Here is a 26,257-nt window from a genome sequence, read left to right as displayed (position 1 = left end):
CAAGGGAGTAGACACACTTATGGATATGAGGGTGAATTTTACCTTACAGTTATCCTCTTGACATTACTATAGGAGCAGTTAAATATAATGTAGAAAATGATGCAGCCAAAAGTAAAGATCATAACTGTAATGATTAAGAGCTAATCATTATTGTTAAGATCAAGGATTACCAGGACACCTGGGGTAACTATCAACAACCGGTGATCATTTCTTGATAGGCAATATGATTATTTTAGAAATTAGCCATAAAAATTGATCTAAATTAATAATTAAAATAAGTGTCACCACCACACGTGTGAGCAGTAATGATGAGCGTGTGCTCTGTCAGTGACACTGATCCCAACATCAGGCAGCAGATCTGCTCTCTTTACAGGGTCACCACTTTCCCAGATTCACTCAGTGTTCTCTATGAGTCCATCTCCATCACCCCACCCCTCCACCTGCTCCCCTGAGACATGGATATTGTCCTCTGCTAGAAGAACACTGAGCATGTGGCAGCCCTACATTCCTCATTGTGTGTCCAAGCTCTCCCATTGGTTCCAAACTGTGAGAACCTCCAACAAGCCCAAGACCCACACATTCATATGGAGATTTGGGAGTATAAATAGAGGAGCTGCAGCCAGTACAAATCAGACCCACTCTACACAGAGAGATCTACAGCACAGAGACACAGCCCTGGCACCAACCATCACTTCAGCACTGAACATCTCAAACGAGCACCTACCTCTGAACAACAAGGTAAATTAAGATCCTGCTTCATTTCAGTGTTTATAATGACCTGCTTTCTACTCAATAACTCTTCATAGTTCAAGACGATTAAATGTTCTCTCTTTGTTATTCGCAGCTGAGGAAGCCGATGGTGGAGAAGATGCGCAGAGATCGTATCAACAGCAGCATTGAGCAGCTGAAGTCTCTCCTGGCTCCAGAGTTCCTCAACCAGCAGCCTGACTCCAAACTGGAGAAAGCAGATATCCTGGAGATGACAGTCAGCTTCCTGAGACAACAGCAGCAGCCTGCATTCTCCTCCAGCTCAACAGCGGTCAATCAAGGCTTTTCCAGATGTGTCCATGACATTGTTCACTTCCTGTCTAAAGAAGAGGTGAAGACACAGAGTCAGAGAAAACTGCTGAACCACTTCCAGAATCTGCAGCCATCTTCAGACGAGAACAGGAGGGAAAGTGTTGTGGTTCAGCTGAGCTCTACAGAGCAGCAGATCATCAGCAAAGAGAAGAGTTCAGTTAAGAGCTCCCTCTGGAGGCCCTGGTGAAGAGGAGATCAAGACTCAAAGCAGAAAACACAAGTCTATGTGGACTATTGTATGTTTTTACTTCTGTGTGAACAGGACTATATTGTTAAAACTTAACATCTTATTATTGTCTTATGGCAATAGACTGATGCCTTTCTACTTCAAGAAAGATTCTCCATGAAGATGCTGGTAGACTCCAGTTGGGATCTACAGTCTTGATAATGCATGTTTATGTTAAACATGAATATTATAGAAAAACTGTTTTCAGTTTTTAGAAAGAAAAACACTGTGTGTATTGTTCTTTATAAAAATTAGAATTTATGTTATCTTTAAATTTGACAATTACATTTGAGAATATATTTTGATTTTATTTGATCGGGTTTGATCACATTTTAGAGAATTGGTTGCCAGTTATACTGTGAAATACATGTATTATGTACATTCTGGATGAATACACTAGATTTATATAGTGGTCTATAAGCATCAAATGCCTTCTGTGAAGGTGATCACATTCTGATTAATACAGAATTATTAAGCTTTAAATGTCCATTTATTTGAAATGGGATTTTACTGTCTTTTTTGTCAGTATGTTGATTATTCATCCCTTTTTTCTCATTTCATATGAGAAGTTTTACATCTTTTTACCTTTGTAAAAGGTTTATTTTGTACCTTTTGTCTGGTACTGTTTATTATGAAACATACATTTTGCCCTTGACAGTATCTGTTGAGGCATTTCATGTTTAATTTCTATTGATTATTTCTTTTGAGAAATATTAATTTTTATTTTTATTTTTTAACAGATTTTAGCTGTCGGAGATGTTTTGTGTGTCTTTTGTAAAGACTAACTGTTTAAACTCTGCTCTATTATGAGCACCATGTGTATTGAAGAATTCTTCAAGTGACTGTTGTGATATATTATCGCATATTATCTTGCCTTAACTCTAACACAAAAGTGCCCCAGAAAGAAAACAAAATAAAAATAATACGTCAAAAATGCTTCCTTCTCTGTGATGGATTTTGTCATTAAACCAGAATACATGAATAAATGTGGACAGTACAAGAAGTACAGAAAGGAAATATGTAGTAATGATGATTCAAATCTGAACATGTTAATGTCTTTCAGTGGGCAGAGGATTAAAAAAATCCCCAGGAGAAATGAATCAATGTCAGTTGCCATTAACGTCCAAAACCGCATGGTTTATTATCAAAAATGAAAATATAAAGTACCAACATATACAATGAAATTAAAAACGTAGAACAGAAACGTAGCAATAAAAATTCAGAAAATAATCTTTATTCAGAGTTGTATGATAGTATTACACCAATAAAAGTTTCACAAACTGGAAAACAAATCAAATGTTGTATTTAATTTTACAGTAATCCGGCATTGAGTGGCATGATGGGGGAATAAAAGCTCTGATAGCGTGGACTATTTTATTGGCGAATTAAATAAAAGTCACGAGACAATTATTCAGAATGTTGGAAAAATAATGACTCCATCTCGATTAAGATGCGGTGTTTATGGCTTTTCAGCACGCTTGTGAAGAAATCTGTCAGGATCTGGTTACCCAGAGAGTCATTAGTATCTGAATGGACACACGTCTATTGTTCATCTCAATGGGAAAAGTGTGGGAAAGCTCGGGAGAGCAGAGTCACACTTCTTAATGGCGTCAGCATGCTAAACCTGACTGGTCCCTAACTGTTTGACAAATTAATAAATCAGACCTCAGCTGAGAAAACAAATACAAACCATGTGTATCTGATAATATTGATCTTCAGTATATTAAAAGTTTTTAATTAAGGTTAGGAGTTTTAAAAGTAATGACCATGCAATGTATACCTAATAGAAATGCATTGATATGGCAGAGGAATGGTAATGTTCAGACTTTTCCCTCCAGATGGTGATTGACGTCACTTTACAATCCACCACTCAGTGTTTGGTCATCAGTAATGGTTCATTCAGGACTCTGAAGCTTTTGTACTCCATTGATCTCAGCACAGAGGACTCAGTGTGGGAAACTCAGACGAGCTCTAAACTCACACTGACTGACAAAGACATGAGGCAAAGACATGACACGAGACATCTCATGAAACCCAAATATTATAAAAAATAGTCCTTCATATTCAAGATAAAAACATTCATAAATAGCCTGTGATTAATAAGATTGTATGGAAGAAGAGGAATGATATGTGTTTTCAGATTTACAAACAATATTTTCACATTTAATGGAAATATTCTCAGCTGAAATGCCATCACTAACACAACTGTGGTGTGGTTCCACACGTGTGAGCAGTAATGATGAGCGTGTGCTCTGTCAGTGACACTGATCCCATCATCAGGCAGCAGATCTGATCTCTTTACAGGGTCACCACTTTCCCAGATTCACACTATGAGTCCATCTCCATCACCCCACCCCTCCACCTGCTCCCCTGAGACATGGATATTGTCCTCTGCTAGAAGAACACTGAGCATGTGGCAGCCCTACATTCCTCATTGTGTGTCCAAGCTCTCCCATTGGCTCCAAACTGTGAGAACCTCCAACAAGCCCAAGACCCACACATTCATATGGAGATTTGGGAGTATAAATAGAGGAGCTGCAGCCAGTACAAATCAGACCCACTCTACACAGAGAGATCTACAGCACAGAGACACAGCCATGGCACCAACCATCACTTCAGCACTGAACATCTCAAACGAGCACCTACCTCTGAACAACAAGGTAAATTAAGATCCTGCTTCATTTCAGTGTTTATAATGACCTGCTTTCTACTCAATAACTCTTCATAGTTCAAGACGATTAAATGTTCTCTCTTTGTTATTCACAGCTGAGGAAGCCGATGGTGGAGAAGATGCGCAGAGATCGTATCAACAGCAGCATTGAGCAGCTGAAGTCTCTCCTGGCTCCAGAGTTCCTCAACCAGCAGCCTGACTCCAAACTGGAGAAAGCAGATATCCTGGAGATGACAGTCAGCTTCCTGAGACAAAAGCAGCAGCAGCAGCAGCCTGCATTCTCCTCCAGCTCAACAGCTGTCAATCAAGGCTTCTCCAGATGTGTCCATGACATTGTTCACTTCCTGTCTAAAGAAGAGGTGAAGACACAGAGCCAGAGAAAACTGCTGAACCACTTCCAGAATCTGCAGCCATCTTCAGACGAGAACAGGAGGGAAAGTGTTGTGGTTCAGCTGAGCTCTACAGAGCAGCAGATCATCAGCAAAGAGAAGAGTTCAGTTAAGAGCTCCCTCTGGAGGCCCTGGTAGTCCTCTAGGACAGAACCTGTCTCTGTTAACCACTGTTGACCACATTGGTCTGCTAATGTGAGAGTAATACCTATGTATTTTTTCTGTTGGGTAAAATTTACTCTTGTCCACCATCTTACTTGAATAATATTGTGTTATGTCACATGATTTCCTCTGCATCTACAAGACATGAGAGACTTATTTTTTCAATGCATTTATTTTTAATGCTATTGTATACTAAAAAAATATTCATTTCTAATGTTTGGAATGATGTAAAGTCAGTCATTAAAGTCTGACATCCATTTCCTATATCTGGTACAGGTACAGGTACAGAAGATTTGCCTTTTATAAAGGCTTTAATATTCTAAATCATATCAAGGACTTTAATTAACCTATAAATATCAGAAGCCTGAACTTCATAGTGAATATTGATCCTTTCTGGATGGCCTATTTTCTTTTCTGAATATTTCCTTCTGTGAAGGTAAAAGATTTTAAAAAATATTAATTGAATGTACTTGACTCATGTCATGGCGAAATAAAACAATCACTGAAAATTTCTGTCTTGTTTAATTTCCATTTCTGCACACTGACTGATCATATTTAGGAAAGTATATAGTGTTCTGTTGACTATACACTATATTGCCAAAAGTTTTGGAACACCCCTCCAAATCATTGAATTCAGGGGGTGGGCTCGGCCCCTTAGTTCCAGTCAAAGGAACTCTTAATGCTTCAGCTTCATACCAAGACATTTTGGACAATTTCATGCTCCCAACTTTGTGGGAACAGTTTGGGGATGACCCCTTCCTGTTCCAACATGACCGCACACCAGTGCACAAAGCAAGGTCCATAAAGACATGGATGAGTGAGTTTGGTGTGGAGGAACTTCCTTCGTCCTGACCTCAACCTGATAGAACACCTTTTGGATGAATTAGAGGTGAGACTGTGAGCCAGACCTTCTTGTCCGACATCAGTGCCTGACCTCACAAATGCGCTTCTAGAAGAATGGTCAAAAATTCCCATAAACACACTCCTAAACCTTGTGGAAAGCCTTCCCAGAAGAGTTGAAGCTGTTATAGCTGCAAATGGTGGGCCAATTCCATATTACATTCATGTGCATGTAAAGGCAGATGTCCCAAAAGTTTTGGTAATATAATGTATGTTGCGGGCTATTTTGAACGCAATGGCTTGAATATTTTAAAACATAAATTATGTAAAAGCAGACTCTCTAAATACTTAGATTTTCTGTGTTGGGGGTTGATGTTGTGACGCTAAGTGAAGTGCCAGTGGAATCTTTAAGTCTTGTCAACTGATGAACAGAAAACCACAGAAATTGCAGTTTATTCAGTTTATGACTAACTTCGGGAGACGCCGCCAGAGCATGGATCGAACCCTGATCTCTGAGGAAGTCACAACAGAGAACCAGACCCACATACATGATAAAAACTGAAGCACTGCTTGAAGACTTGAACATGACACAAAACAATGGCTGACAAAGAAAGGTACAACCAGGCAGAACATCAGAGTTGATGGAAACAGGTGAAAAGGCATGGCACAACACACACGTGGAAACAATACATGACAAACAAAATCAGGCTATGATTGAAACACCTGCCAGAACTCCCTCTAGTGGTCCGACAGGGAACTGCTGGAGAGTAGCTCATGACACTGAAAAATATACACTTTAGAGAAGCATTTATTTTAAGGTACATAAATGGTGTAGTATACACTTTACTGTAAATATGGAGAAATAAAAGTGTTAAAATAATGGTAAAAGATTAGATATACAGATTAAATGTGATGTGTCATATTTTTAATTAAATAAAATACTATTTGTTGATAAAGGAGGATTAAAACACTTTAGGAATTGATCCATTCCATTCCATTCCACTGTCTGTACCGCTTATCTGATCTATACTCGGGTCACGGGGAGCCTCAGGCTTCATCGGGGATCAAGGCAGGATACACCCTAGACGGAGTGCCAACCCATCGCAGGGCACACACACACTCATTCACTCACGCAATCACACACTACGGGCAATTTAGAGACTCCAATCAGCCTAGAAGCATGTCTTTGGACTGTGGGAGGAAACCGGAGCACCCGGAGGAAACCCACCAAGCACGGGGAGAACATTCAAACTCCACACACACAGCGAGCAGGATCGAGACGCGATGCTCAGTGTTTAACCTTCTATAACAGTGAACACTGTGTAAATCTGGGAAAGTGGTGATCCTGTAAAGAGAGCAGATCTGCTCCCTGATGTTGGGATTGATGTCACTGACAGAGCACACGCCCATCATTACGGCTCACACGTGTGGAACCACACCTACTTCAACGAATGTTCTGTGGCATTTATTAGTCTAGATTTAGAATAGTATAGATAGTATAGCGTGTTTAACCTTCTATAATAATCTATAATATTGAAAATATCAAGAGAAAAGATTGATCTCATACCAAAAACAACAAAAAAAAATCTGTACATGTGATATTAACTAAAGGCATCTTTCTATAGTCTACAGAATTATTTTCTATTAATGTATTAAAAATGATTAAAATCTGAAGTGATCTAAAAGTATTTATTATGAATGGGTTGTGGAAAAAACAGACAGTGGCCATGAAATATGATAAAATCATCAGTTTATTTCTTCGTATTTCTGTGCTTTGTGATAATATATCACAACAATTGCATGGGGGACAGAGCATCTTAAAGAGGTCTTTACAAAAGACAAATTTATATATTTATAAAAAACAAATAAATTGATCAAATATTTCTCAATATGAGAAAATCCTGATGAATCGAAAGCTCGAATCAAATGTTCAAATATTCAGTATGAATTGTGACCAATGATTAATAAAATCATCCACACAGAGGATGCATAAAACATCTGATACAGACAAAATAATTGTAGAACAATTTCTTGTTTACAGGTAAACAAAAAACTTTTTCAAGTTAAACACATTTAACTCAGAGTATTTTTCAGTTAAAATTTCCCCTATAAGAGGATAATGTTTAACTTCTACCATTAATTTTACAGAGTCTAGGCCTCTAGTTTTTACCAGGGCCAGAGTCTTTCTTGAAGTAGAAAGGTATCAGTCTATTGCCATAAGACAATAATAAGATGTTAAGTTTTAACAATATAAAATGAAATAAAAACATAAAAAGGCATAATCTGCAAGATTGCAGATCTTAACTGGGTTCTAACAGCATCTTCAATTAAAAATCTTTCTCAGAGTAGAAAGGAATAGGTCTATTGCCATAAGACAATAATAAGATGTTAAGTTTTAACAGTTCATTTATAATCCAAGTCCAGATAGAACTTGAAATAGAACTATAAAGTCCACATAGACTTGTGTTTCCAGCTTTGAGTCTTGATCTCCTCTTCACCAGGGCCTCCAGAGGGAGCTCTTAACTGAACTCTTCTCTTTGCTGATGATCTGCTGCTCTGTAGAGCTCAGCTGAACCACAACACTTTCCCTCCTGTTCTCGTCTGAAGATGGCTGCAGATTCTGGAAGTGGTTCAGCAGTTTTCTCTGACTCTGTGTCTTCACCTCTTCTTTGGACAGGAAGTGAAAATCCTCATGTACACATCTGGAGAAGCCTTGATCGACAGCCGCTGAGCTGGAGGAGAATGCAGACTGCTGCTGCTGCTTTCATCTCAGGAAGCTGACTGTCATCTCCAGGATATCTGCTTTCTCCAGTTTGGAGTCAGGCTGCTGGTTGAGGAACTCTGGAGCCAGGAGAGACTTCAGCTGCTCAGTGCTGCTGTTGATACGATCTCTGCGCATCTTCTCCACCATCGGCTTCCTCAGCTGTGAATAACAAAGAGAGAACATTTAGTCGTCTTCAACTATGAAGAGTTATTGAGTAGAAAGCAGGTCGTTATAAACACTGAAATGAAGCAGGATCTTAATTTACCTTGTTGTTCAGAGGTAGGTGCTCGTTTGAGATGTTCAGTGCTGAAGTGATGGTTGGTGCCATGGCTGTGTCTCTGTGCTGTAGATCTCTCTGTGTAGAGTGGGTCTGATTTGTACTGGCTGCAGCTCCTCTATTTATACTCCCAAATCTCCATATGAATGTGTGGGTCTTGGGCTTGTTGGAGGTTCTCACAGTTTGGAGCCAATGGGAGAGCTTGGACACACAATGAGGAATGTAGGGCTGCCACATGCTCAGTGTTCTTCTAGCAGAGGACAATATCCATGTCTCAGAGGAGCAGGTGGAGGGGTGGGGTGATGGAGATGGACCCATAGAGAACACTGAGTGAATCTGGGAAAGTGGTGACCCTGTAAAGAGAGCAGATCTGCTGCCTGGTGTTGGGATCAGTGTCAGTGACAGAGCACACGCTCATCATTACTGCTCACACGTGTGGAACCACACCTACTTCAACAAATTCAGCAAATGTCCTGTCCTGTGTATTTGTTAGTATAAAATTGTGAATATACTCAAGGATTTAGAAACAAGGAAAACACAGATCTTCAGCTAAACATCCGAAAGTCATTGTTTAAGCCTGGATCATGATGATCCAATATAATAATCAATAATATCACCATATTATGTGGAAACAATACAATCAGCAACTGTATTAATGATATTCTTCATTACTTCCTGACACATCATCATTAGAAAGACTCATGAGTAAATAGTCAACCATAATATTTATCAAAATTCCTTAAGTACTATTTCCCCTGTGACTGCATCATTGTTTAAAATAGCTAGAAGTGCGCCTATTCCCATGTGAGACTCTTTATGACGCGCTGATTCAGAACACAGTGCCATAATTATGCTAATGATGTCAACAAAAGTGTGTGTTAAAGTTCACCCTCATATCCATAAGCGTGTCTACTCCCCTGTGTGCGCCCAAAATATCCCTGTGGCTGGTGGAGCTTCGGATTGACTGTGAGTCTTCCTTCCTGAGCTTTCCCACAGTCTGACCATTGAAAGACAGGATCGGAAACAATAGACGTGTGCCTATTCACATGCTAATGTCTCTTGTAGAAAAGACCCTCAGGGGCTGTTTGTCATTTAGAGGAGTGACATGGTGAAAGACACTTAAATACTTCAGTATCCTAAATGATCTCAGGAACTGTTGAACTAATTCTTAAAACTTTCTCACATTTTGGGGCCATCATACACATGAAGCCAGATTTCAACAGGTCTGTGGTGCAATTTTACATTTATGTTATAAAAGTCCATGAATATTAATACACACTTTACCTCACTGTATTCTGATGTGTAAATAAAATGATGCGTCTTTTATTCTGTCCCTGATGGGGATCCGTGTGTAACAGATGTACCCCAAGGCTACAAAATTTTTGCCAACATGAGGAACAAGTGTGTCTGAGTTTCTCACACTGAATCCTCCGTGCTGAGATCATTGAAGTCCTGAATGGATCATTAGTGCCATTGCTTGTGGTTTAAATAAAGGAGCTCAACATCACTCACCATCTGGAGGGAAAGATTCCTGTTGGCTGAAATGTGCTGTCAAAACATTTATCCTGTTTAAATAGCAGTATACGTTACACCTTTAATTATTATTGTCATTAGGGGTCAGTTTTCATTCAGGAATTTAGGATCAGTATTATGAATAAGACATATTGTTACTAATTCCTGAGTGTTACATAAAATAGTGTTAAGATTACTCTTTACAATAATTCGGATAATTTTTTTGTTGCAGGAAAATCATGTATAATTTTTTTAAGTGGATGAATTGTCCAGCTTCATCCACAATGCTTAAGTGACATTTTTCTGCTGACCAATGTTTGTCCAAACTGACCATCTCCAATGTAGTATGATAAAGCTCTATATTGTATACTCTAGCACTATATATTATTACCAATATATTTAATAAAATCTGAAGTGATTCAAAACATAATACATGTAATCATACATTCAGTTACTAAGCAGGTCTTCAACCAGCAGCTTGGACATAACAGATGTGTCTCTTGTCATATCTTTGTCAGTCAGTGTGAGTTTAGAGCTCGTCTGAGTTTCCCACACTGAGTCCTCTGTGCTGAGATCAATGGAGTACAAAAGCTTCAGAGTCCTGAATGAACCATTACTGATGACCAAACACACTGAGTCTGACGTCACTCACCATCTGGAGGCAACAATCTGGATGTCACTATAAAATCTTTCCAGGTTTACGGAGGATACTAACTTGATGGCACTTCATTTAGAAACCCTTATGGAAAAATCACATACATTGCACATGATCATGTGAGTAAAATGTGAAAAAATAATAACAGAAAGAATATTTCAGTATGTCATGCCATCATACAAAATGTAATTTTATACTTCTCAAGATTCTTTTCTTTTAAGAACGTTAACCTTAGTCCACTTTGGACACAAACAGTCGGGAAACCTTTTATAAAATGCCAATAAAATGTCAGCTGACTGACAGACTATCAAAAATGAGTAGCGCAATTAAGCAGTGTGATTCTGCTCTCCCGCGCTTTCCCACACTTTTCCTATTGAGATGAAGCGCTGGACAATAGAAGTGTGTCCATTCAGATGCTAATGAGTCTGTGGGTAAACAGATCCTGACAGGCTTCTTCACAAGTGTGCTGAAAAGTCTTTATTATGTATAAGGGAAACACTGAAGCTTAGGCACTGTGGACTCGATGCTTTTACAAAGTCCAGAACTTTCTCTATAATGAGAAGGGTTTAAGTTTAAGCAAATGGCTATGGCTTGTATTAAGAAAAACAAGAGAGTAATTTCGACTTCATTGATTTATTAGTTCAGTATATGTGAACAACGTTCTCATAGTTGAAAAGAAAACAACAACAGGTGATAATATATCACAACTTTCACTTGAAGAGTCCTTCAAGACACGTGGCGCTCATAATAGAGCAGAGTTTAAACAGCTTGTCTTTACAAAAGACACCAAACATTTCCAACAGGTAAAATCTGTTCATTCTAAAGATAATATGTCTCAAAAGAAATAAAAGATCTTAACAAATACCTTCAATGACAAAGTTTAGGTTCCATATATAACAGTACCATACAATAGGTACAAAATAAACCTTAACTAAAATCAAGATATTATCATGATAAACTGACACTAAAATTACATTTCACAGAAATGAATAATTCTGTTTAAATCAGAATAATATAATGCCTTCATAGAAGGCATTTAGTGCTTATGAATTTCTTTTCTTTACTATATAAACATACAAGGTACATAGTACTGTATTTTCCACAAGTAGTGACTAATTCCCAAAAATGTGATCAGAATTTGGTAAAATCTGACAATAAAAATGTCAGTTCAATATAGAACAATTTTTTTCCCTAAAATGGAAATAGCACCATGAAGGACATTTCATTAATTGAAAACAATTAATCAATATTATTCATGTTTAACATAAACATGCATTGTCAAGACTGTAGATCTTGAAATTGCTCCAAAATGGATTCTACCACCATCTTCACGAAAAATCTTTCTTGAAGTAGAAAGGTATCAGTCTATCAGTCCATAAGACAATAATAAGATGTTAAGTTTTAACAATATAAGTTGAAATAAAAAACATAAAAAGTCCACATAGACTTGTGTTTCCAGCTTTGAGTCTTGATCTCCTCTTCACCAGGGCCTCCAGAGGGAGCTCTTAACTGAACTCTTCTCTTTGCTGATGATCTGCTGCTCTGTAGAGCTCAGCTGAACCACAACACTTTCCCTCCTGTTCTCGTCTGAAGATGGCTGCAGATTCTGGAAGTGGTTCAGCAGTTTTCTCTGGCTCTGTGTCTTCACCTCTTCTTTAGACAGGAAGTGAACAATGTCATGGACACATCTGGAGAAGCCTTGATTGACAGCTGTTGAGCTGGAGGAGAATGCAGACTGCTGCTGCTGCTTTTGTCTCAGGAAGCTGACTGTCATCTCCAGGATATCTGCTTCTCCAGTTTGGAGTCAGGCTGCTGGTTGAGGAACTCTGGAGCCAGGAGAGACTTCAGCTGCTCAATGCTGCTGTTGATACGATCTCTGCGCATCTTCTCCACCATCGGCTTCCTCAGCTGTGAATAACAAAGAGAGAACATTTAATCGTCTTGAACTATGAAGAGTTATTGAGTAGAAAGCAGGTCATTATAAACACTGAAATGAAGCAGGATCTTAATTTACCTTGTTGTTCAGAGGTAGGTGCTCGTTTGAGATGTTCAGTGCTGAAGTGATGGTTGGTGCCATGGCTGTGTCTCTGTGCTGTAGATCTCTCTGTGTAGAGTGGGTCTGATTTGTACTGGCTGCAGCTCCTCTATTTATACTCCCAAATCTCCATATGAATGTGTGGGTCTTGGGCTTGTTGGAGGTTCTCACAGTTTGGAGCCAATGGGAGAGCTTGGACACACAATGAGGAATGTAGGGCTGCCACATGCTCAGTGTTCTTCTAGCAGAGGACAATATCCATGTCTCAGGGGAGCAGGTGGAGGGGTGGGGTGATGGAGATGGACCCATAGAGAACACTGAGTGAATCTGGGAAAGTGGTGACCCTGTAAAGAGAGCAGATCTGCTGCCTGGTGTTGGGATCAGTGTCACTGACAGAGCACACGCTCATCATTACTGCTCACACGTGTGGTGGTGACACTTATTTTAATTATTAATTTAGATCAATTTTTATGGCTAATTTCTAAAATAATCATATTGCCTATCAAGAAATGATCACCGGTTGTTGATAGTTACCCCAGGTGTCCTGGTAATCCTTGATCTTAACAATAATGATTAGCTCTTAATCATTACAGTTATGATCTTTACTTTTGGCTGCATCATTTTCTACATTATATTTAACTGCTCCTATAGTAATGTCAAGAGGATAACTGTAAGGTAAAATTCACCCTCATATCCATAAGTGTGTCTACTCCCTTGTGTGAACCCAAATATCCAGTGGGTGGTGGAGTTTACGATGGTAATGACGATAGACTGTGACTCTTCCCTCCTGAGCTTTCCCACACTCTGACTATTGAAAGAGTGAGCCAGAAACAATAGAAGTGTGCCTATTCACATGCTAATATATCTTTCAGGCTAATCTTTAGAAAAGACGGGGCAGTTTCTCCTCTATTGCCCCTGAGGGGTCTACCCTTCTTCCTGCACACCCTTAATATATTGCTTTCATTACAAGGTGTTACATTTTTGCCGTCATTTTGCTGTGATTTTTTGGAATTTTTTGGAATTTTTTCCCCAAATTTTTTCCAAATTTTCTTCCACAAATAATCATTTTAAATTTGAGATTTAAAAAAAAAATCTTAAAAATTGTTTAATTGATAATTTACATAGTTGTTGAATATATCATGCAAGGATTCAACTTACTATAGAACAACGATTGAACTATTTATCCATTACTGAGGGTTTCAGGGAAATTAATTTCACTGTTGTAGTTTATTTTGTTGGTTATTCTAATTCCACATGCAAAATAATTTTCCTAGATGTAAAACGGACATTTTATACCTAAACTTGCATTCTGTCCTATTTCTTCCATCTCTTCCGAGTCTCCAGATGTAACAGATGTGTCTCTTGTCATGTCTGTCAGTCAGTGTGAGTTTAGAGCTCGTCTGAGTTTCCCACACTGAGTCCTCTGTGCTGAGATCAATGGAGTACAAAAGCTTCAGAGTCCTGAATGAACCATTACTGATGACCAAACACACCGAGTCTGACGTCACTCACCATCTGGAGGGAAAGATTCTTATTGGAGGAAATGTCCTGTTAATGTTCACGTTTTTTATTATTTTAAGATTTAATTTCATTTTTTAATATAATATTTTCTCATTATCCCACTGTAATCTCCAGAATCAAGGGGAAGGTGTACAAGGCAGTGGTGAGACCGGCCATGCTGTATGGTTTAGAGGCAGTGTCACTGAGGAAGAGACAGGATTCAGAGCTGGAGGTAGCAGAGCTGAAGATGTTGAGGTTCTCTTTGGGAGTGAGACGGTTGGACAGGATTAGGAACGAGTACATCAGAGGGATGGCTTATGTTGGACGTTTGGGGGACGAAGTTATGGAGGCCAGATTAAGATGGTTTGGACATGTCCAGAGGAGGGAGAGTGAGTATATTGGTAGGAGAATGTTGGACATGGAGCTGCCAGGCAGGAGGCAAAGAGGAAGGCCAAAGAGGAGGCACATGGATGGAATAAATGAGGATTATGAAGCTAGTGGGTGCAAGTGTTGAGGATGAAGAAGATAGGGATAGGTGGAGAGAGATGATTCGCTGTGGAGACCCCTGAAGGGAACAGCCGAAAGAAGAAGAAGAAGATCCCACTTTAATCTCCACATTTAATCTGAAATTTTATTAGTGTTTATAAATACGATCATTTTGCCAAATTAACCTACACATAATTTTTATAAGTATAACACCAAATGAGTGAAAGTTTGCAAGATTGTATACAGAATAATTTCTGAAAAATATTCACCAATTGTTGTATGAATTCATTTGTGCAACATAATCTTATTTCTTTTTACTAAAACGTTCCTACATGTTAGACTTAATGACAAAATGAAACAGTAGAAATGCTTAATTTTAACGGAAAGCTGCAGAGCAGAAGATCAATAGATTAAAAATATCAGTGAATAACTTTATACTGAAAATTGACCACAGTGAGCAAATTAGCCGTCACATGCACAATTTTTAATTAGACTGTAGTTAGAAAAAGAGTAGGTCTTATTTTTAATAATCATGCACTGACACTCTGCCACCAAAACAGCTCTACAAAAAAGAATATTAATAATAATTGTTTACTTGAAACTATTTTAACTAGAAACACAATAATATCTGAGAAGCCCTCAAAGGTTCTTCAGTAATTTAAGGTTAGAAAAGTTCCTAAAAATGTCTTGTTGGTATCTTTAGAATTGAGAAACATTCCTTTTCAGGGTTCTAAGTTGAATTTTTAATGGCAAATTCTGACCACTTACATTCCACATATCAGTTTCTTTTAATAACAAGACACATCTGGATGTTGTCTTTTAATTTAGATTACTTTTCATTTCAAAAGTCTAAAATAGATAAATGTTATCATGTATATATTTATGAGGTCAATATATGCATCAACTACAGCAATCATCTCTGATCTATCTTTGTGTTGACCTTCAATATTCTCATCATTATCTTCAATAACATTCCTATAACTGTTTTCCTCTTCTCTATCTGTATCTGTATCTAGAATTCCTGTTCTCTTTGTGAGTGTTTATATCAAACACACTGTTTGAGGTTGCAGGTCCATGATTATGCTAATTCTACTGTAATGTTCACCCTCATATCCAGTGCCTCTGCTTTCTCTGTGTGCAACAAAATCCTCAACAGCTGGTGGAGTTCAGGACATTAATGACCACAGAGTCTGATTCTTATCTCCTGAGTTGTTTTGCACTCTGACCCTCAAAGACATCTGAACACTCAGAGGAATGCATTACAAAATTCATCACAGAGAAGAAAGTTCTTCAGAGATATTTTTATTTTGTTTTCTTTCTGGGGCACTTTTGTGTTAGAGTTAAGGCAAGATAATATGCGATAATATATCACAACAGTCACTTGAAGAATTCTTCAATACACATGGTGCTCGTAATAGAGCAGAGTTTAAACAGTTAGTCTTTACAAAAGACACACAAAACATCTCCGACAGCTAAAAAAATAAAAATTAATATTTCTCAAAAGAAATAATCAATAGAAATTAAACATGAAATGCCTCAACAGATACTGTCAAGGGCAAAATGTATGTTTCATAATAAACAGTACCACACAAAAGGTACAAAATAAACCTTTTACAAAGGTAAAAAGATGTAAAACTTCTCAAATAAAATGAGAAAAAAGGGATGAATAATCAACATACTGACAAAAAAGACAGTAAAATCCCATTTCAAATAAATGGACATTTAACGCTTAATAATTCTGTATTAATCAGAATGTGATCACCTTCATAGAAGGCATTTGATGCTTATAGACCACTATATAAATCTAGTGTATTCATCCAGAATGTACATAGTACATGTATTTCACAGTGTAACTGGCAACCAATTCTCTAAAATGTGATAAAAACTGATCAAATATAATCAAAATATATGATCAAATGAGTTTTTTTACCCTAAAAACTGAAAACAGTTTTTCTATAATATTTGTGTTTATCATAAACATGCATTATCAAGACTGTAGATCCCAACTGGATTCTACCAGCATCTTCATGGAGAATCTTTCTTGAAGTAGAAAGGCATCAGTCTATTGCCATAAGACAATAATAAGATGTTAAGTTTTAACAATATAGTCCTGTTCACACAGAAGTAAAAACATACAATAGTCCACATAGACTTGTGTTTCCAGCTTTGAGTCTTGATCTCCTCTTCACCAGGGCCTCCAGAGGGAGCTCTTAACTGAACTCTTCTCTTTGCTGATGATCTGCTGCTCTGTAGAGCTCAGCTGAACCACAACACTTTCCCTCCTGTTCTCGTCTGAAGATGGCTGCAGATTCTGGAAGTGGTTCAGCAGTTTTCTCTGGCTCTGTGTCTTCACCTCTTCTTTAGACAGGAAGTGAACAATGTCATGGACACATCTGGAAAAGCCTTGATTGACAGCTGTTGAGCTGGAGGAGAATGCAGACTGCTGCTGCTGCTTTTGTCTCAGGAAGCTGACTGTCATCTCCAGGATATCTGCTTTCTCCAGTTTGGAGTCAGGCTGCTGGTTGAGGAACTCTGGAGCCAGGAGAGACTTCAGCTGCTCAATGCTGCTGTTGATACGATCTCTGCGCATCTTCTCCACCATCGGCTTCCTCAGCTGTGAATAACAAAGAGAGAACATTTAATCGTCTTGAACTATGAAGAGTTATTGAGTAGAAAGCAGGTCGTTATAAACACTGAAATGAAGCAGGATCTTAATTTACCTTGTTGTTCAGAGGTAGGTGCTCGTTTGAGATGTTCAGTGCTGAAGTGATGGTTGGTGCCATGGCTGTGTCTCTGTGCTGTAGATCTCTCTGTGTAGAGTGGGTCTGATTTGTACTGGCTGCAGCTCCTCTATTTATACTCCCAAATCTCCATATGAATGTGTGGGTCTTGGGCTTGTTGGAGGTTCTCACAGTTTGGAACCAATGGGAGAGCTTGGACACACAATGAGGAATGTAGGGCTGCCACATGCTCAGTGTTCTTCTAGCAGAGGACAATATCCATGTCTCAGGGGAACAGGTGGAGGGGTGGGGTGATGGAGATGGACTCATAGAGAACACTGAGTGAATCTGGGAAAGTGGTGACCCTGTAAAGAGAGCAGATCTGCTGCCTGATGTTGGGATCAGTGTCAGTGACAGAGCACACGCTCATCATTACTGCTCACACGTGTGGAGTCACAACTCAAATGACCTTCTTGTCAGCTTTAATTAGAGAACCATTTAGCCTGGAATATAGAAATATCTGATACAAATATAAGATTAATGTTGTTGTTATTTCGACTGCTCCCTGTTCAGGGTTGCTACAGTGGATCATTTGGTCACATTATACAAATATAAGTCTAATATAACATTTAAATACAGTTCAAGGCAAGTATCACCACAGTTTATTATAGTGAGATTTTTTATTACTTTTAGGGGATGTACCAATATTATTGATATGAATTGATGTATTGCAGTATATAATACAGCTAAGAAGGGTATATTTGAGTTATATGAAGTGCCTTAAAGTTTGATAACAGACAGTCCAGATGTAACAGATGTGTCTGGTGTCAGGTCTTTGTCAGTCAGTGTGAGTTTAGAGCTCGTCTGAGTTTCCCACACTGAGTCCACTGTGCTGAGATCAATGGAGTACAAAAGCTTTAGAGACCTGACTGGACCTTAACTGATGACTAAACACTGATTGGTGGATTGAAACGTGACATCACTCACCATCTGGAGGGAAAAGTCTGAACATGTTGCTCGAATTATCCGTGTTATTATAGTATATTATACTAACTCTAACAGGTGAGAATCACATACTCATCATACTACATGCTGAGTTATGTTATATTTTTTATGAATAAAATAAATCCACTTTTATTAAATAGTTCTATTTTATGGATTAATGCATGTTATAATAATATCTATAACCAGTCAAAATACATGGATGCTTCCCGAGTCCAACATGTCAAACAACAATATGTCCTGTTTCATTAAACTGAATCATTCTGACAACATTAATGATTTTCCACATGTTTCCTATTCAGATAAAGTGCTGGACAATAATAATAATAATAATAATAATAATAATAATAACAAGAAGAAGAAGTAGTAGGTTTTTTTTTTATATTTCTTCACAATTATTCTTTTCTTCTTCTAATGTTTAAAGCAACTAAAAACTGAAGCAGATTTCCATTCTTCCATCATTTATATTATAGGCACCAACACCAATTTGTGCTGTTAATAATTTATTGAAGTAAATATTTGACATGTTGCAATGAGCAAACTTTCAAAGTGTGAAATTCAACCCCACCCTCTTTATCTAGAATAAATAAGGCATTATGCACTTTTTGTTTCATCCATTAATCCTGCATTCGTACCAAAGCTCTTTTAAGGAAGACATTTCTTTCACCTGCTTTCACCTGACAACTTCTTTGTAAGTCTAGCTGATTTTCTTGATCATATTTTATTGAATTGAAACTTTCTGTTGCAATTACAATGTTTCCAATACATATAGCAGTGATAGAGATTATAGATGTTATTGTATGAATTAATGCATTGCATTGTGGTTCCATTAATTAACCGTATTGACCTCGTTAGTGATGATTCATTGTTTTGTTTTGTGGGTTTTGTTTAAGGGGGCAGGGGGAAGTTGTTAGATTTTAATAAAGTACACCTGCGTTGGCTTTACTTAGTTTAACATTTTTCTAAATTAATAAAAAAATATGAATTAAAACTTTTTAACTGAGCACTGGCTTAAGGTCTAAATACTGGATCTTGCTTTAACCTCTGTTCTGTATTTAACAATTGTTCATTATGGGCTTCATTTTACTCACTGATGTTATAAACATTGGTCACTAATCATTAGATAGTATTAGATAGACTAGCTGTAGTAATAGTGTATGCTATGTGTATGTACTGACACTGGAATGTGTTTGTCTTTTTTAAGGTACACACTAAGTGCAAAATCATGTTTGGCACTTGCCATCATACTTGGCACCAGTCCTTAGAATTGGAGGGCAAGGAGGAAGTGAATTTAATCTTAATGGTATTGGAAACGGAGCCACACTGAAAAAGATCTGGGTTTGGGCCGGCGGCTGGCAGATAAAAGCAATCCAGGTTTGGCTAACTGACGGCCAGTCCAAGCAATTTGGTAATTCTGATGGGCAGTATTCAGAATTTACATTTGAAGATGGAGAGCATTTCACTTCCCTTTCTCTTTGGGGAAATGGAGCTGGAACACGTCTGGGTGCCATCAAATTCAAGACGAATCGCTCCCGTGAGTTCTTCGCACACATGACAGACTGGGGGCTGAAAACAGAATATCCAATTGATGTGGGATCTGGGATCTGCATGGGAATTGCAGGCCGTGCCGGTTCAGATATTGATTCCTTATGCTTCATATTCATCAACACCGTCAAATCTACTAAGCTAACAAATGTTCAGTATCCCACGCTTCATAGTGTGATACCTAATGTCGCTGTTGAGGAAATCAAATCTGTGACCTACCAAAACAAGTCTTCTCAAATTCAAGAATACAAAATAGAAACCTCCAAAACAATCACCAAAAAGTCGTCCTGGTCTGTTACCAACAAGATGGAAGCCTCCTTCAACATGGAAGTGAAAGCAGGAGTTCCAGAGGTTGTGGAAGTAACAGCTGGATTCAGTCTCACAGTGGGAAGCGAGAGCTCATATGGTTTGGAGAACACTGAGGAGAGATCTGAGCTGTTTTCTTTTCCTATCAAAGTCCCTCCAGGGAAAACCGTGGATGTGGACATTACAATCGGCCGGGCTACAGTTGATCTCCCCTACAATGGTACGGTCCAGATTACCTGCTACAATGACAGCGTGCTGGAGTTTAAAACCAGTGGAACCTACAAAGGGCTGAGTTACACTGATGCAAAAATGGTAGTGAATGAATCAGCAAAGAGCCTGTAAATGCTGCATCTACAGAAAGAGCTTGGTGCAGAAGCACATCTTATGATTGCTAAATGATTTTTTTAAGAAACATTCTGAGGAAAGAATAGAATAAAACATTTTAGATGTTTTCCATATAACACCGCATACTCAGTATGATTATTCTGATTGTTTCACGTTATCCTACTGCTATGAAAATGAGTTTTCTTCTGTTTAATAAGTAAACATTTCCCTTAATGAAATTGACCTCTACTTCTGATTTTAAATTAAAATCTCATATCACTTTTTTTGGCAGAGAGTATGTGCCAAATTGTGTTGTTTATGTTTGTGTTTGAGGACTAATTAGTTTTCATAACCAATTTCCATCTTTAGAACAAATTCTGTAGCAGACACTCCCCTCTCACATAGGTTGTTATATCAATAAAAGTTTTTTTGTAGTACACTGACCTGTATGTTAACTGAATATTTTTCTCCACTGATCAAGTAGATGATACACAAGGGAACTGTGTCGGAAAAAATACATCTCATAATATATGTGGGAAAAAACTGTAAACAAATATAAATGAATTAATAAACATGAGCAGAATGTCTATCGTGTTTTGAACAGTGAATCCTATCAATTTTGTAAATCTCTAGAACTTCAAGAGAGGGCTCTTAGCTTAAAGATATATATAATTTACCATATGTCCCAAGAGCCAGATTCTTTGACCAGGGTTTGGGTCGTCGAGACCCACCCATGGCTGCTACCCAAACCACAGGGAAGGATGGAGCTTGAGATTGACAGACGGATCTGTGCAGCGGCTGCAGTAATGCGGTCTATGTACCGGTCTGTTGTGGTGAAGAAGGTGAAAGGCGAAGCTCTCGATTTACCAGTCAATCTACGTTCCTACTCTCACCTATGGTCATGAGCTTTGGGTCATGACCAAAAGGATGAGATCCTGTATACAAGCGGGATCCCGGATACAATTCCTTCTTAGGGTGGCAAGGCACTCCCTTAGAGATAGGGTAAGAAGCTCTGTCACCCGGGAGGACCTCGGAGTAGAGCCGCTGCTCCTCCACATTGAAAGGGGCCAGTTGAGGTATCTCGGTCATCTGTTTTGGATGCCTCCTGGACGTCTCCCTGGGGACCCGGCTCCGGATAAGCGGAAGACAATGAATGAATGAATGAATGAATGAATAATTTACTCGGAGTAAACATAAAAAGACCCCTGTCAGTTCGAACCCAGGTTTAATTTAATCCAGTTTAATTTAATGTAGTCATTTATAACCAAACTTTATCGCCAACTACGTTAGTAAAACTCATAACGAAATATGGGTTGGGGCAGTAAATACATATGATAAAGCACACAGCATTAATGATCACACAATGATTTTCTTCTCTACTCCCTGACACATTGTCTTTGGAAGATTTATGAGTAAAAAAAATAAATCAACAATCAAATTTATCAAAATTCCTTAATTAGTATTTCCCCTGTGACTGCATCATTGTTTAAAATAGCTAGAAGTGTGCCTATTCCCATGTGAGACTCTTTATGACGCGCTGATTCAGAACACAGTGCCATAATTATGCTAATGATGTCAACAAAAGTGTGTGTTAAAGTTCACCCTCATATCCATAAGCGTGTCTACTCCCCTGTGTGCGCCCAAAATATCCCTGTGGCTGGTGGAGCTTCGGATTGACTGTGAGTCTTCCTTCCTGAGCTTTCCCACAGTCTGACCATTGAAAGACAGGATCGGAAACAATAGACGTGTGCCTATTCACATGCTAATGTCTCTTGTAGAAAAGACCCTCAGGGGCTGTTTGTCATTTAGAGGAGTAACTCACACTGACCTGTGGTGAAAGACACTTAAATATTGTAGTAAAAGAAACTAACAGTCTAACTTCATAATCACCTTCTCATGTTTCTCATGGTTCTGACATTAAAGACTTCTTCCATTACATAAGAAATACCCTTAGAGAAAACTTCACAATGTTTACAATGACAAGATTTTTAAATGCCTAATTTTAGATTAAACAAAGACTTAAGTAAAGTATCTTTTACTCCAGAGATGATCATGTATAGTCTTTGTATGGAGAATCGCAGATTCCAAATGTTTCATTAATGATGTTTAAACACCGCTTGAGTGTTTATAATGGAGCTCATTGTCATTTATTATTCGGAGGGAAAGATTGCCATTGGCTGAAATGTGGTGGCAAAACCTTTCCCTGTTGAAATGGAGTTATTTGTTGCACCTCAAATTATTTCGTCATTATCTATTAGTATTGAATCAAGAATTCATAAAAATAGTTTGATAAAATGAGGATATCATATATGTGAAATTTTAAAATTAGACTTTAGGTTTTGTATAAAATTGATATCTAGAATATGAAGAGTTGAATCAGTGTCCTTGCTGATATCTGATGTGTTTCAAAACATAATACATGTAATCGTACATACAGTTACTAAGCAGGTCTTCAACCAGCAGCTTGGACATAACAGATGTGTCTCTTGTCATGTCTTTGTCAGTCAGTGTGAGTTTAGAGCTCGTCTGAGTTTCCCACACTGAGTCCTCTGTGCTGAGATCAATGGAGTACAAAAGCTTCAGAGTCCTGAATGAACCATTACTGATGACCAAACACACCGAGTCTGACGTCACTCACCATCTGGAGGCAACTCTGAACATCTCACTATAAAATCTTTCCAGGTTTACGGAGGATACTAACTTGATGGCAGTTCATTTAGAAACCCTCATGGAAAAATCACATACATTGCACATGACCATGTGAGTAAAATGTGAAAAATACCTGAAAGTGCATTTCAATACTTCAATGAAATTTCATACCTTTTCTTTTAAGAACGTTAACCTTAGTCCACTTTGGACACAAACAGTCGGGAAACCTTTTATAAAATGCCAATAAAATGTCAGCTGACTGACAGACTATCAAAAATGAGTAGCGCAATTAAGCAGTGTGATTCTGCTCTCCCGCGCTTTCCCACACTTTTCCTATTGAGATGAAGCGCTGGACAATAGAAGTGTGTCCATTCAGATGCTAATGAGTCTGTGGGTAAACAGATCCTGACAGGCTTCTTCACAAGTGTGCTGAAAAGTCTTTATTATGTATAAGGGAAACACTGAAGCGTAGGATTAGGAATTTCCTGAACTTTCTATATATCGAGCAGGAAAGCTCGATCTTTGTTCAAGAGAATGTAATTATTTAACATTTATTTGTCCGGTTAAATTTCCACAAATTCTATTCTATTGGTGCCTGAACTTTTAAAATCCTAAAAATCCTATTAATGTAAACTTTTATGAATTTGCTATATGATGGCTGATGTAATACTTGCAATGAAATGCTTCCTAAATAAACTGTTAAGATCTTTAATATGCAAATTATTCATATCTCATATGATCAGACTTCTAGAAGCATTTCTGTGTATTACAGAAATATATCCTGTCAAAATTCATTCAGTAATTTGGTTCCAAAATGTGACGCAATTAAGAAAATGAGAGAGCGATTAAGACTTAATTGTGTTTTATTAGTTCAGTATACAAATGATTTTCCCATAGTTAAGAAAACAGGTGATAATATATCACAACTTTCACTTGAAGACCTCTTCAAGATACATGGCGCTCATAATAGAGCAGAGTTTAAACAGCTTGTCTTTACAAAAGACACTAAACATTTCCAACAGGTAAAATCTGTTAATTCTAAAGATAATTTTTCTCAAAGAAAAAGACAAATTGTCTCAACAGATATTGTCATTGACAAAGTTTAGGTTTCATATATAACAGTACCATACAATAGGTACAAAATAAACCTTAATAAAAGTTAAATAATCTTAATATAAACTGATACTAAGCTTACATTTCATAGAAAAGAAATATTCAAGCTTAGAATTCTTTTTAAATCAGAATAATATTACCTTCATAGAAGGCATTTAATGCTTATATATTTTCTTGTTTACTATATAAACATACAAGGTACATAGTACTGTAATTTGTCATTATAACTGGACACCAGTTTCCAACAATGTGATCAAATCTGATCAAAATGATAATATAAATTTTAGTTCAATATAGAACAATGTCATTTTTCCTAAAACGGAAATAACACTGTAAAGGACATTCCATGAATTGAAAACAATTAATCAATATTATTCATGTTTAACGTAAACATGCATTGTCAAGACTGTAGATCTCGACGTTGCTCCTAACTGGATTCTACCAGCATCCTCAAGAAGAATCTTTCTTAAAGTAGAAAGGTATCAGTCTATTGCCATAAGACAATAATAAGATAAGTTTTAACAACTCAGTTATAATCCTGTTCACACAGAACTTGAAATAAAAACATAAAAAGTCCACATAGACTTGTGTTTTCTGCTTTGAGTCTTGATCTTCTCTTCACCAGGGCCTCCAGAGGGAGCTCTTAACTGAACTCTTCTCTTTGCTGATGATCTGCTGCTCTGTAGAGCTCAGCTGAACCACAACACTTTCCCTCCTGTTCTCGTCTGAAGATGGCTGCAGATTCTGGAAGTGGTTCAGCAGTTTTCTCTGGCTCTGTGTCTTCACCTCTTCTTTAGACAGGAAGTGAACAATGTCATGGACACATCTGGAGAAGCCTTGATTGACAGCTGTTGAGCTGGAGGAGAATGCAGACTGCTGCTGCTGTTGTTGTCTCAGGAAGCTGACTGTCATCTCCAGGATATCTGCTTTCTCCAGTTTGGAGTCAGGCTGCTGGTTGAGGAACTCTGGAGCCAGGAGAGACTTCAGCTGCTCAATGCTGCTGTTGATACGATCTCTGCGCATCTTCTCCACCATCGGCTTCCTCAGCTGCAAATAACAAAGAGAGAACATTTAATCGTCTTGAACTATGAAGAGTTATTGAGTAGAAAGCAGGTCATTATAAACACTGAAATGAAGCAGGATCTTAATTTACCTTGTTGTTCAGAGGTAGGTGCTCGTTTGAGATGTTCAGTGCTGAAGTGATGGTTGGTGCCATGGCTGTGTCTCTGTGCTGTAGATCTCTCTGTGTAGAGTGGGTCTGATTTGTACTGGCTGCAGCTCCTCTATTTATACTCCCAAATCTCCATATGAATGTGTGGGTCTTGGGCTTGTTGGAGGTTCTCACAGTTTGGAGCCAATGGGAGAGCTTGGACACACAATGAGGAATGTAGGGCTGCCACATGCTCAGTGTTCTTCTAGCAGAGGACAATATCCATGTCTCAGAGGAACAGGTGGAGGGGTGGGGTGATGGAGATGGACTCACAGAGAACACTGAGTGAATCTGGGAAAGTGGTGACCCTGTAAAGAGAGCAGATCTGCTGCCTGATGTCGGGATCAGTGTCACTGACAGAGCACACGCTCATCATTACTGCTCACACGTGTGGGCACCGATCACCGCTCTAATTATCTCATCAGCTTTCATTAGAGAAATGATAGAAATGGATTCAAATTTAAAATATAACACCAAGAATGAGTGAATATAGTCTTTATACTATTATTACAAATATAATCAATTATATATTGATCAAATGGTCTTCATATAGACACTTTTTTCCAGTGTTTTCTCATTAGCTTTAATGTATAGTGCACCTAAAAAGTATTTTTGAGAATATCTGAGTTTTAATAAATTACCTTACAGTTAACTGTTTGTTGCTCAACACTCCAGATGTAACAGATGTGTCTCGTGTCATGTCTTTGTCAGTCAGTGTGAGTTTAGAGCTCATCTGAGTTTCCCACACTGAGTCCTCTGTGCTGAGATCAATGGAGTACAAAAGCTTTAGT

The 26,257-nt window shown here is 38.1% G+C and overlaps 6 protein-coding genes and 1 pseudogene across 6 annotated transcripts; 3 read left to right on the top strand and 4 right to left on the bottom strand.

Annotated features, from left to right (window-relative positions):
• The first annotated feature begins 472 nt into the window (after positions 1–472).
• Positions 473–2,201, top strand: LOC131342706 (transcription factor HES-5-like). The gene is made up of 2 exons (XM_058373847.1): positions 473–738; positions 845–2,201. The coding sequence occupies exons 1-2, from the start codon at positions 490–492 to the stop codon at positions 1,265–1,267; spliced, it is 672 nt and encodes a 223-aa protein (XP_058229830.1). The 5' UTR covers positions 473–489; the 3' UTR covers positions 1,268–2,201.
• Positions 2,202–3,688: 1,487 nt separating this feature from the next.
• LOC131342670 (transcription factor HES-5-like) lies at positions 3,689–5,023 on the top strand. The gene is made up of 2 exons (XM_058373793.1): positions 3,689–3,966; positions 4,073–5,023. The coding sequence occupies exons 1-2, from the start codon at positions 3,718–3,720 to the stop codon at positions 4,502–4,504; spliced, it is 681 nt and encodes a 226-aa protein (XP_058229776.1). The 5' UTR covers positions 3,689–3,717; the 3' UTR covers positions 4,505–5,023.
• A 2,100-nt stretch (positions 5,024–7,123) lies between these two features.
• LOC131342646 (hairy/enhancer-of-split related with YRPW motif protein 1-like) lies at positions 7,124–9,018 on the bottom strand. Its single transcript, XM_058373751.1, has 2 exons — positions 8,398–9,018; positions 7,124–8,291 (listed from the first exon to the last, which is right to left on the bottom strand). Exons 1-2 carry the CDS (start codon positions 8,725–8,727, stop codon positions 8,133–8,135), a joined length of 489 nt encoding a protein of 162 aa, XP_058229734.1. The 5' UTR covers positions 8,728–9,018; the 3' UTR covers positions 7,124–8,132.
• Positions 9,019–11,202: 2,184 nt separating this feature from the next.
• LOC131342638 (transcription factor HES-5-like) lies at positions 11,203–12,868 on the bottom strand (annotated as a pseudogene).
• Positions 12,869–16,238: 3,370 nt separating this feature from the next.
• Positions 16,239–17,581, bottom strand: LOC131342309 (transcription factor HES-5-like). Its single transcript, XM_058373040.1, has 2 exons — positions 17,318–17,581; positions 16,239–17,211 (listed from the first exon to the last, which is right to left on the bottom strand). Exons 1-2 carry the CDS (start codon positions 17,564–17,566, stop codon positions 16,783–16,785), a joined length of 678 nt encoding a protein of 225 aa, XP_058229023.1. The 5' UTR covers positions 17,567–17,581; the 3' UTR covers positions 16,239–16,782.
• A 551-nt stretch (positions 17,582–18,132) lies between these two features.
• On the top strand, positions 18,133–21,088 carry LOC131342832 (aerolysin-like protein). Its single transcript, XM_058374082.1, has 2 exons — positions 18,133–18,148; positions 19,536–21,088. Exons 1-2 carry the CDS (start codon positions 18,133–18,135, stop codon positions 20,510–20,512), a joined length of 993 nt encoding a protein of 330 aa, XP_058230065.1. The 3' UTR covers positions 20,513–21,088.
• Positions 21,089–24,395: 3,307 nt separating this feature from the next.
• On the bottom strand, positions 24,396–25,869 carry LOC131342307 (transcription factor HES-5-like). Its single transcript, XM_058373038.1, has 2 exons — positions 25,410–25,869; positions 24,396–25,303 (listed from the first exon to the last, which is right to left on the bottom strand). Exons 1-2 carry the CDS (start codon positions 25,656–25,658, stop codon positions 24,875–24,877), a joined length of 678 nt encoding a protein of 225 aa, XP_058229021.1. The 5' UTR covers positions 25,659–25,869; the 3' UTR covers positions 24,396–24,874.
• Between the last annotated feature and the right edge of the window lie 388 nt (positions 25,870–26,257).

The sequence above is a fragment of the Hemibagrus wyckioides genome, linkage group LG21 (genome assembly GCF_019097595.1).
Source record: "Hemibagrus wyckioides isolate EC202008001 linkage group LG21, SWU_Hwy_1.0, whole genome shotgun sequence".
Taxonomy (NCBI): domain Eukaryota; kingdom Metazoa; phylum Chordata; class Actinopteri; order Siluriformes; family Bagridae; genus Hemibagrus; species Hemibagrus wyckioides.
Note: the sequence above shows the minus strand (reverse complement) of the source record. Positions and strands in the feature narration are given on the sequence as shown.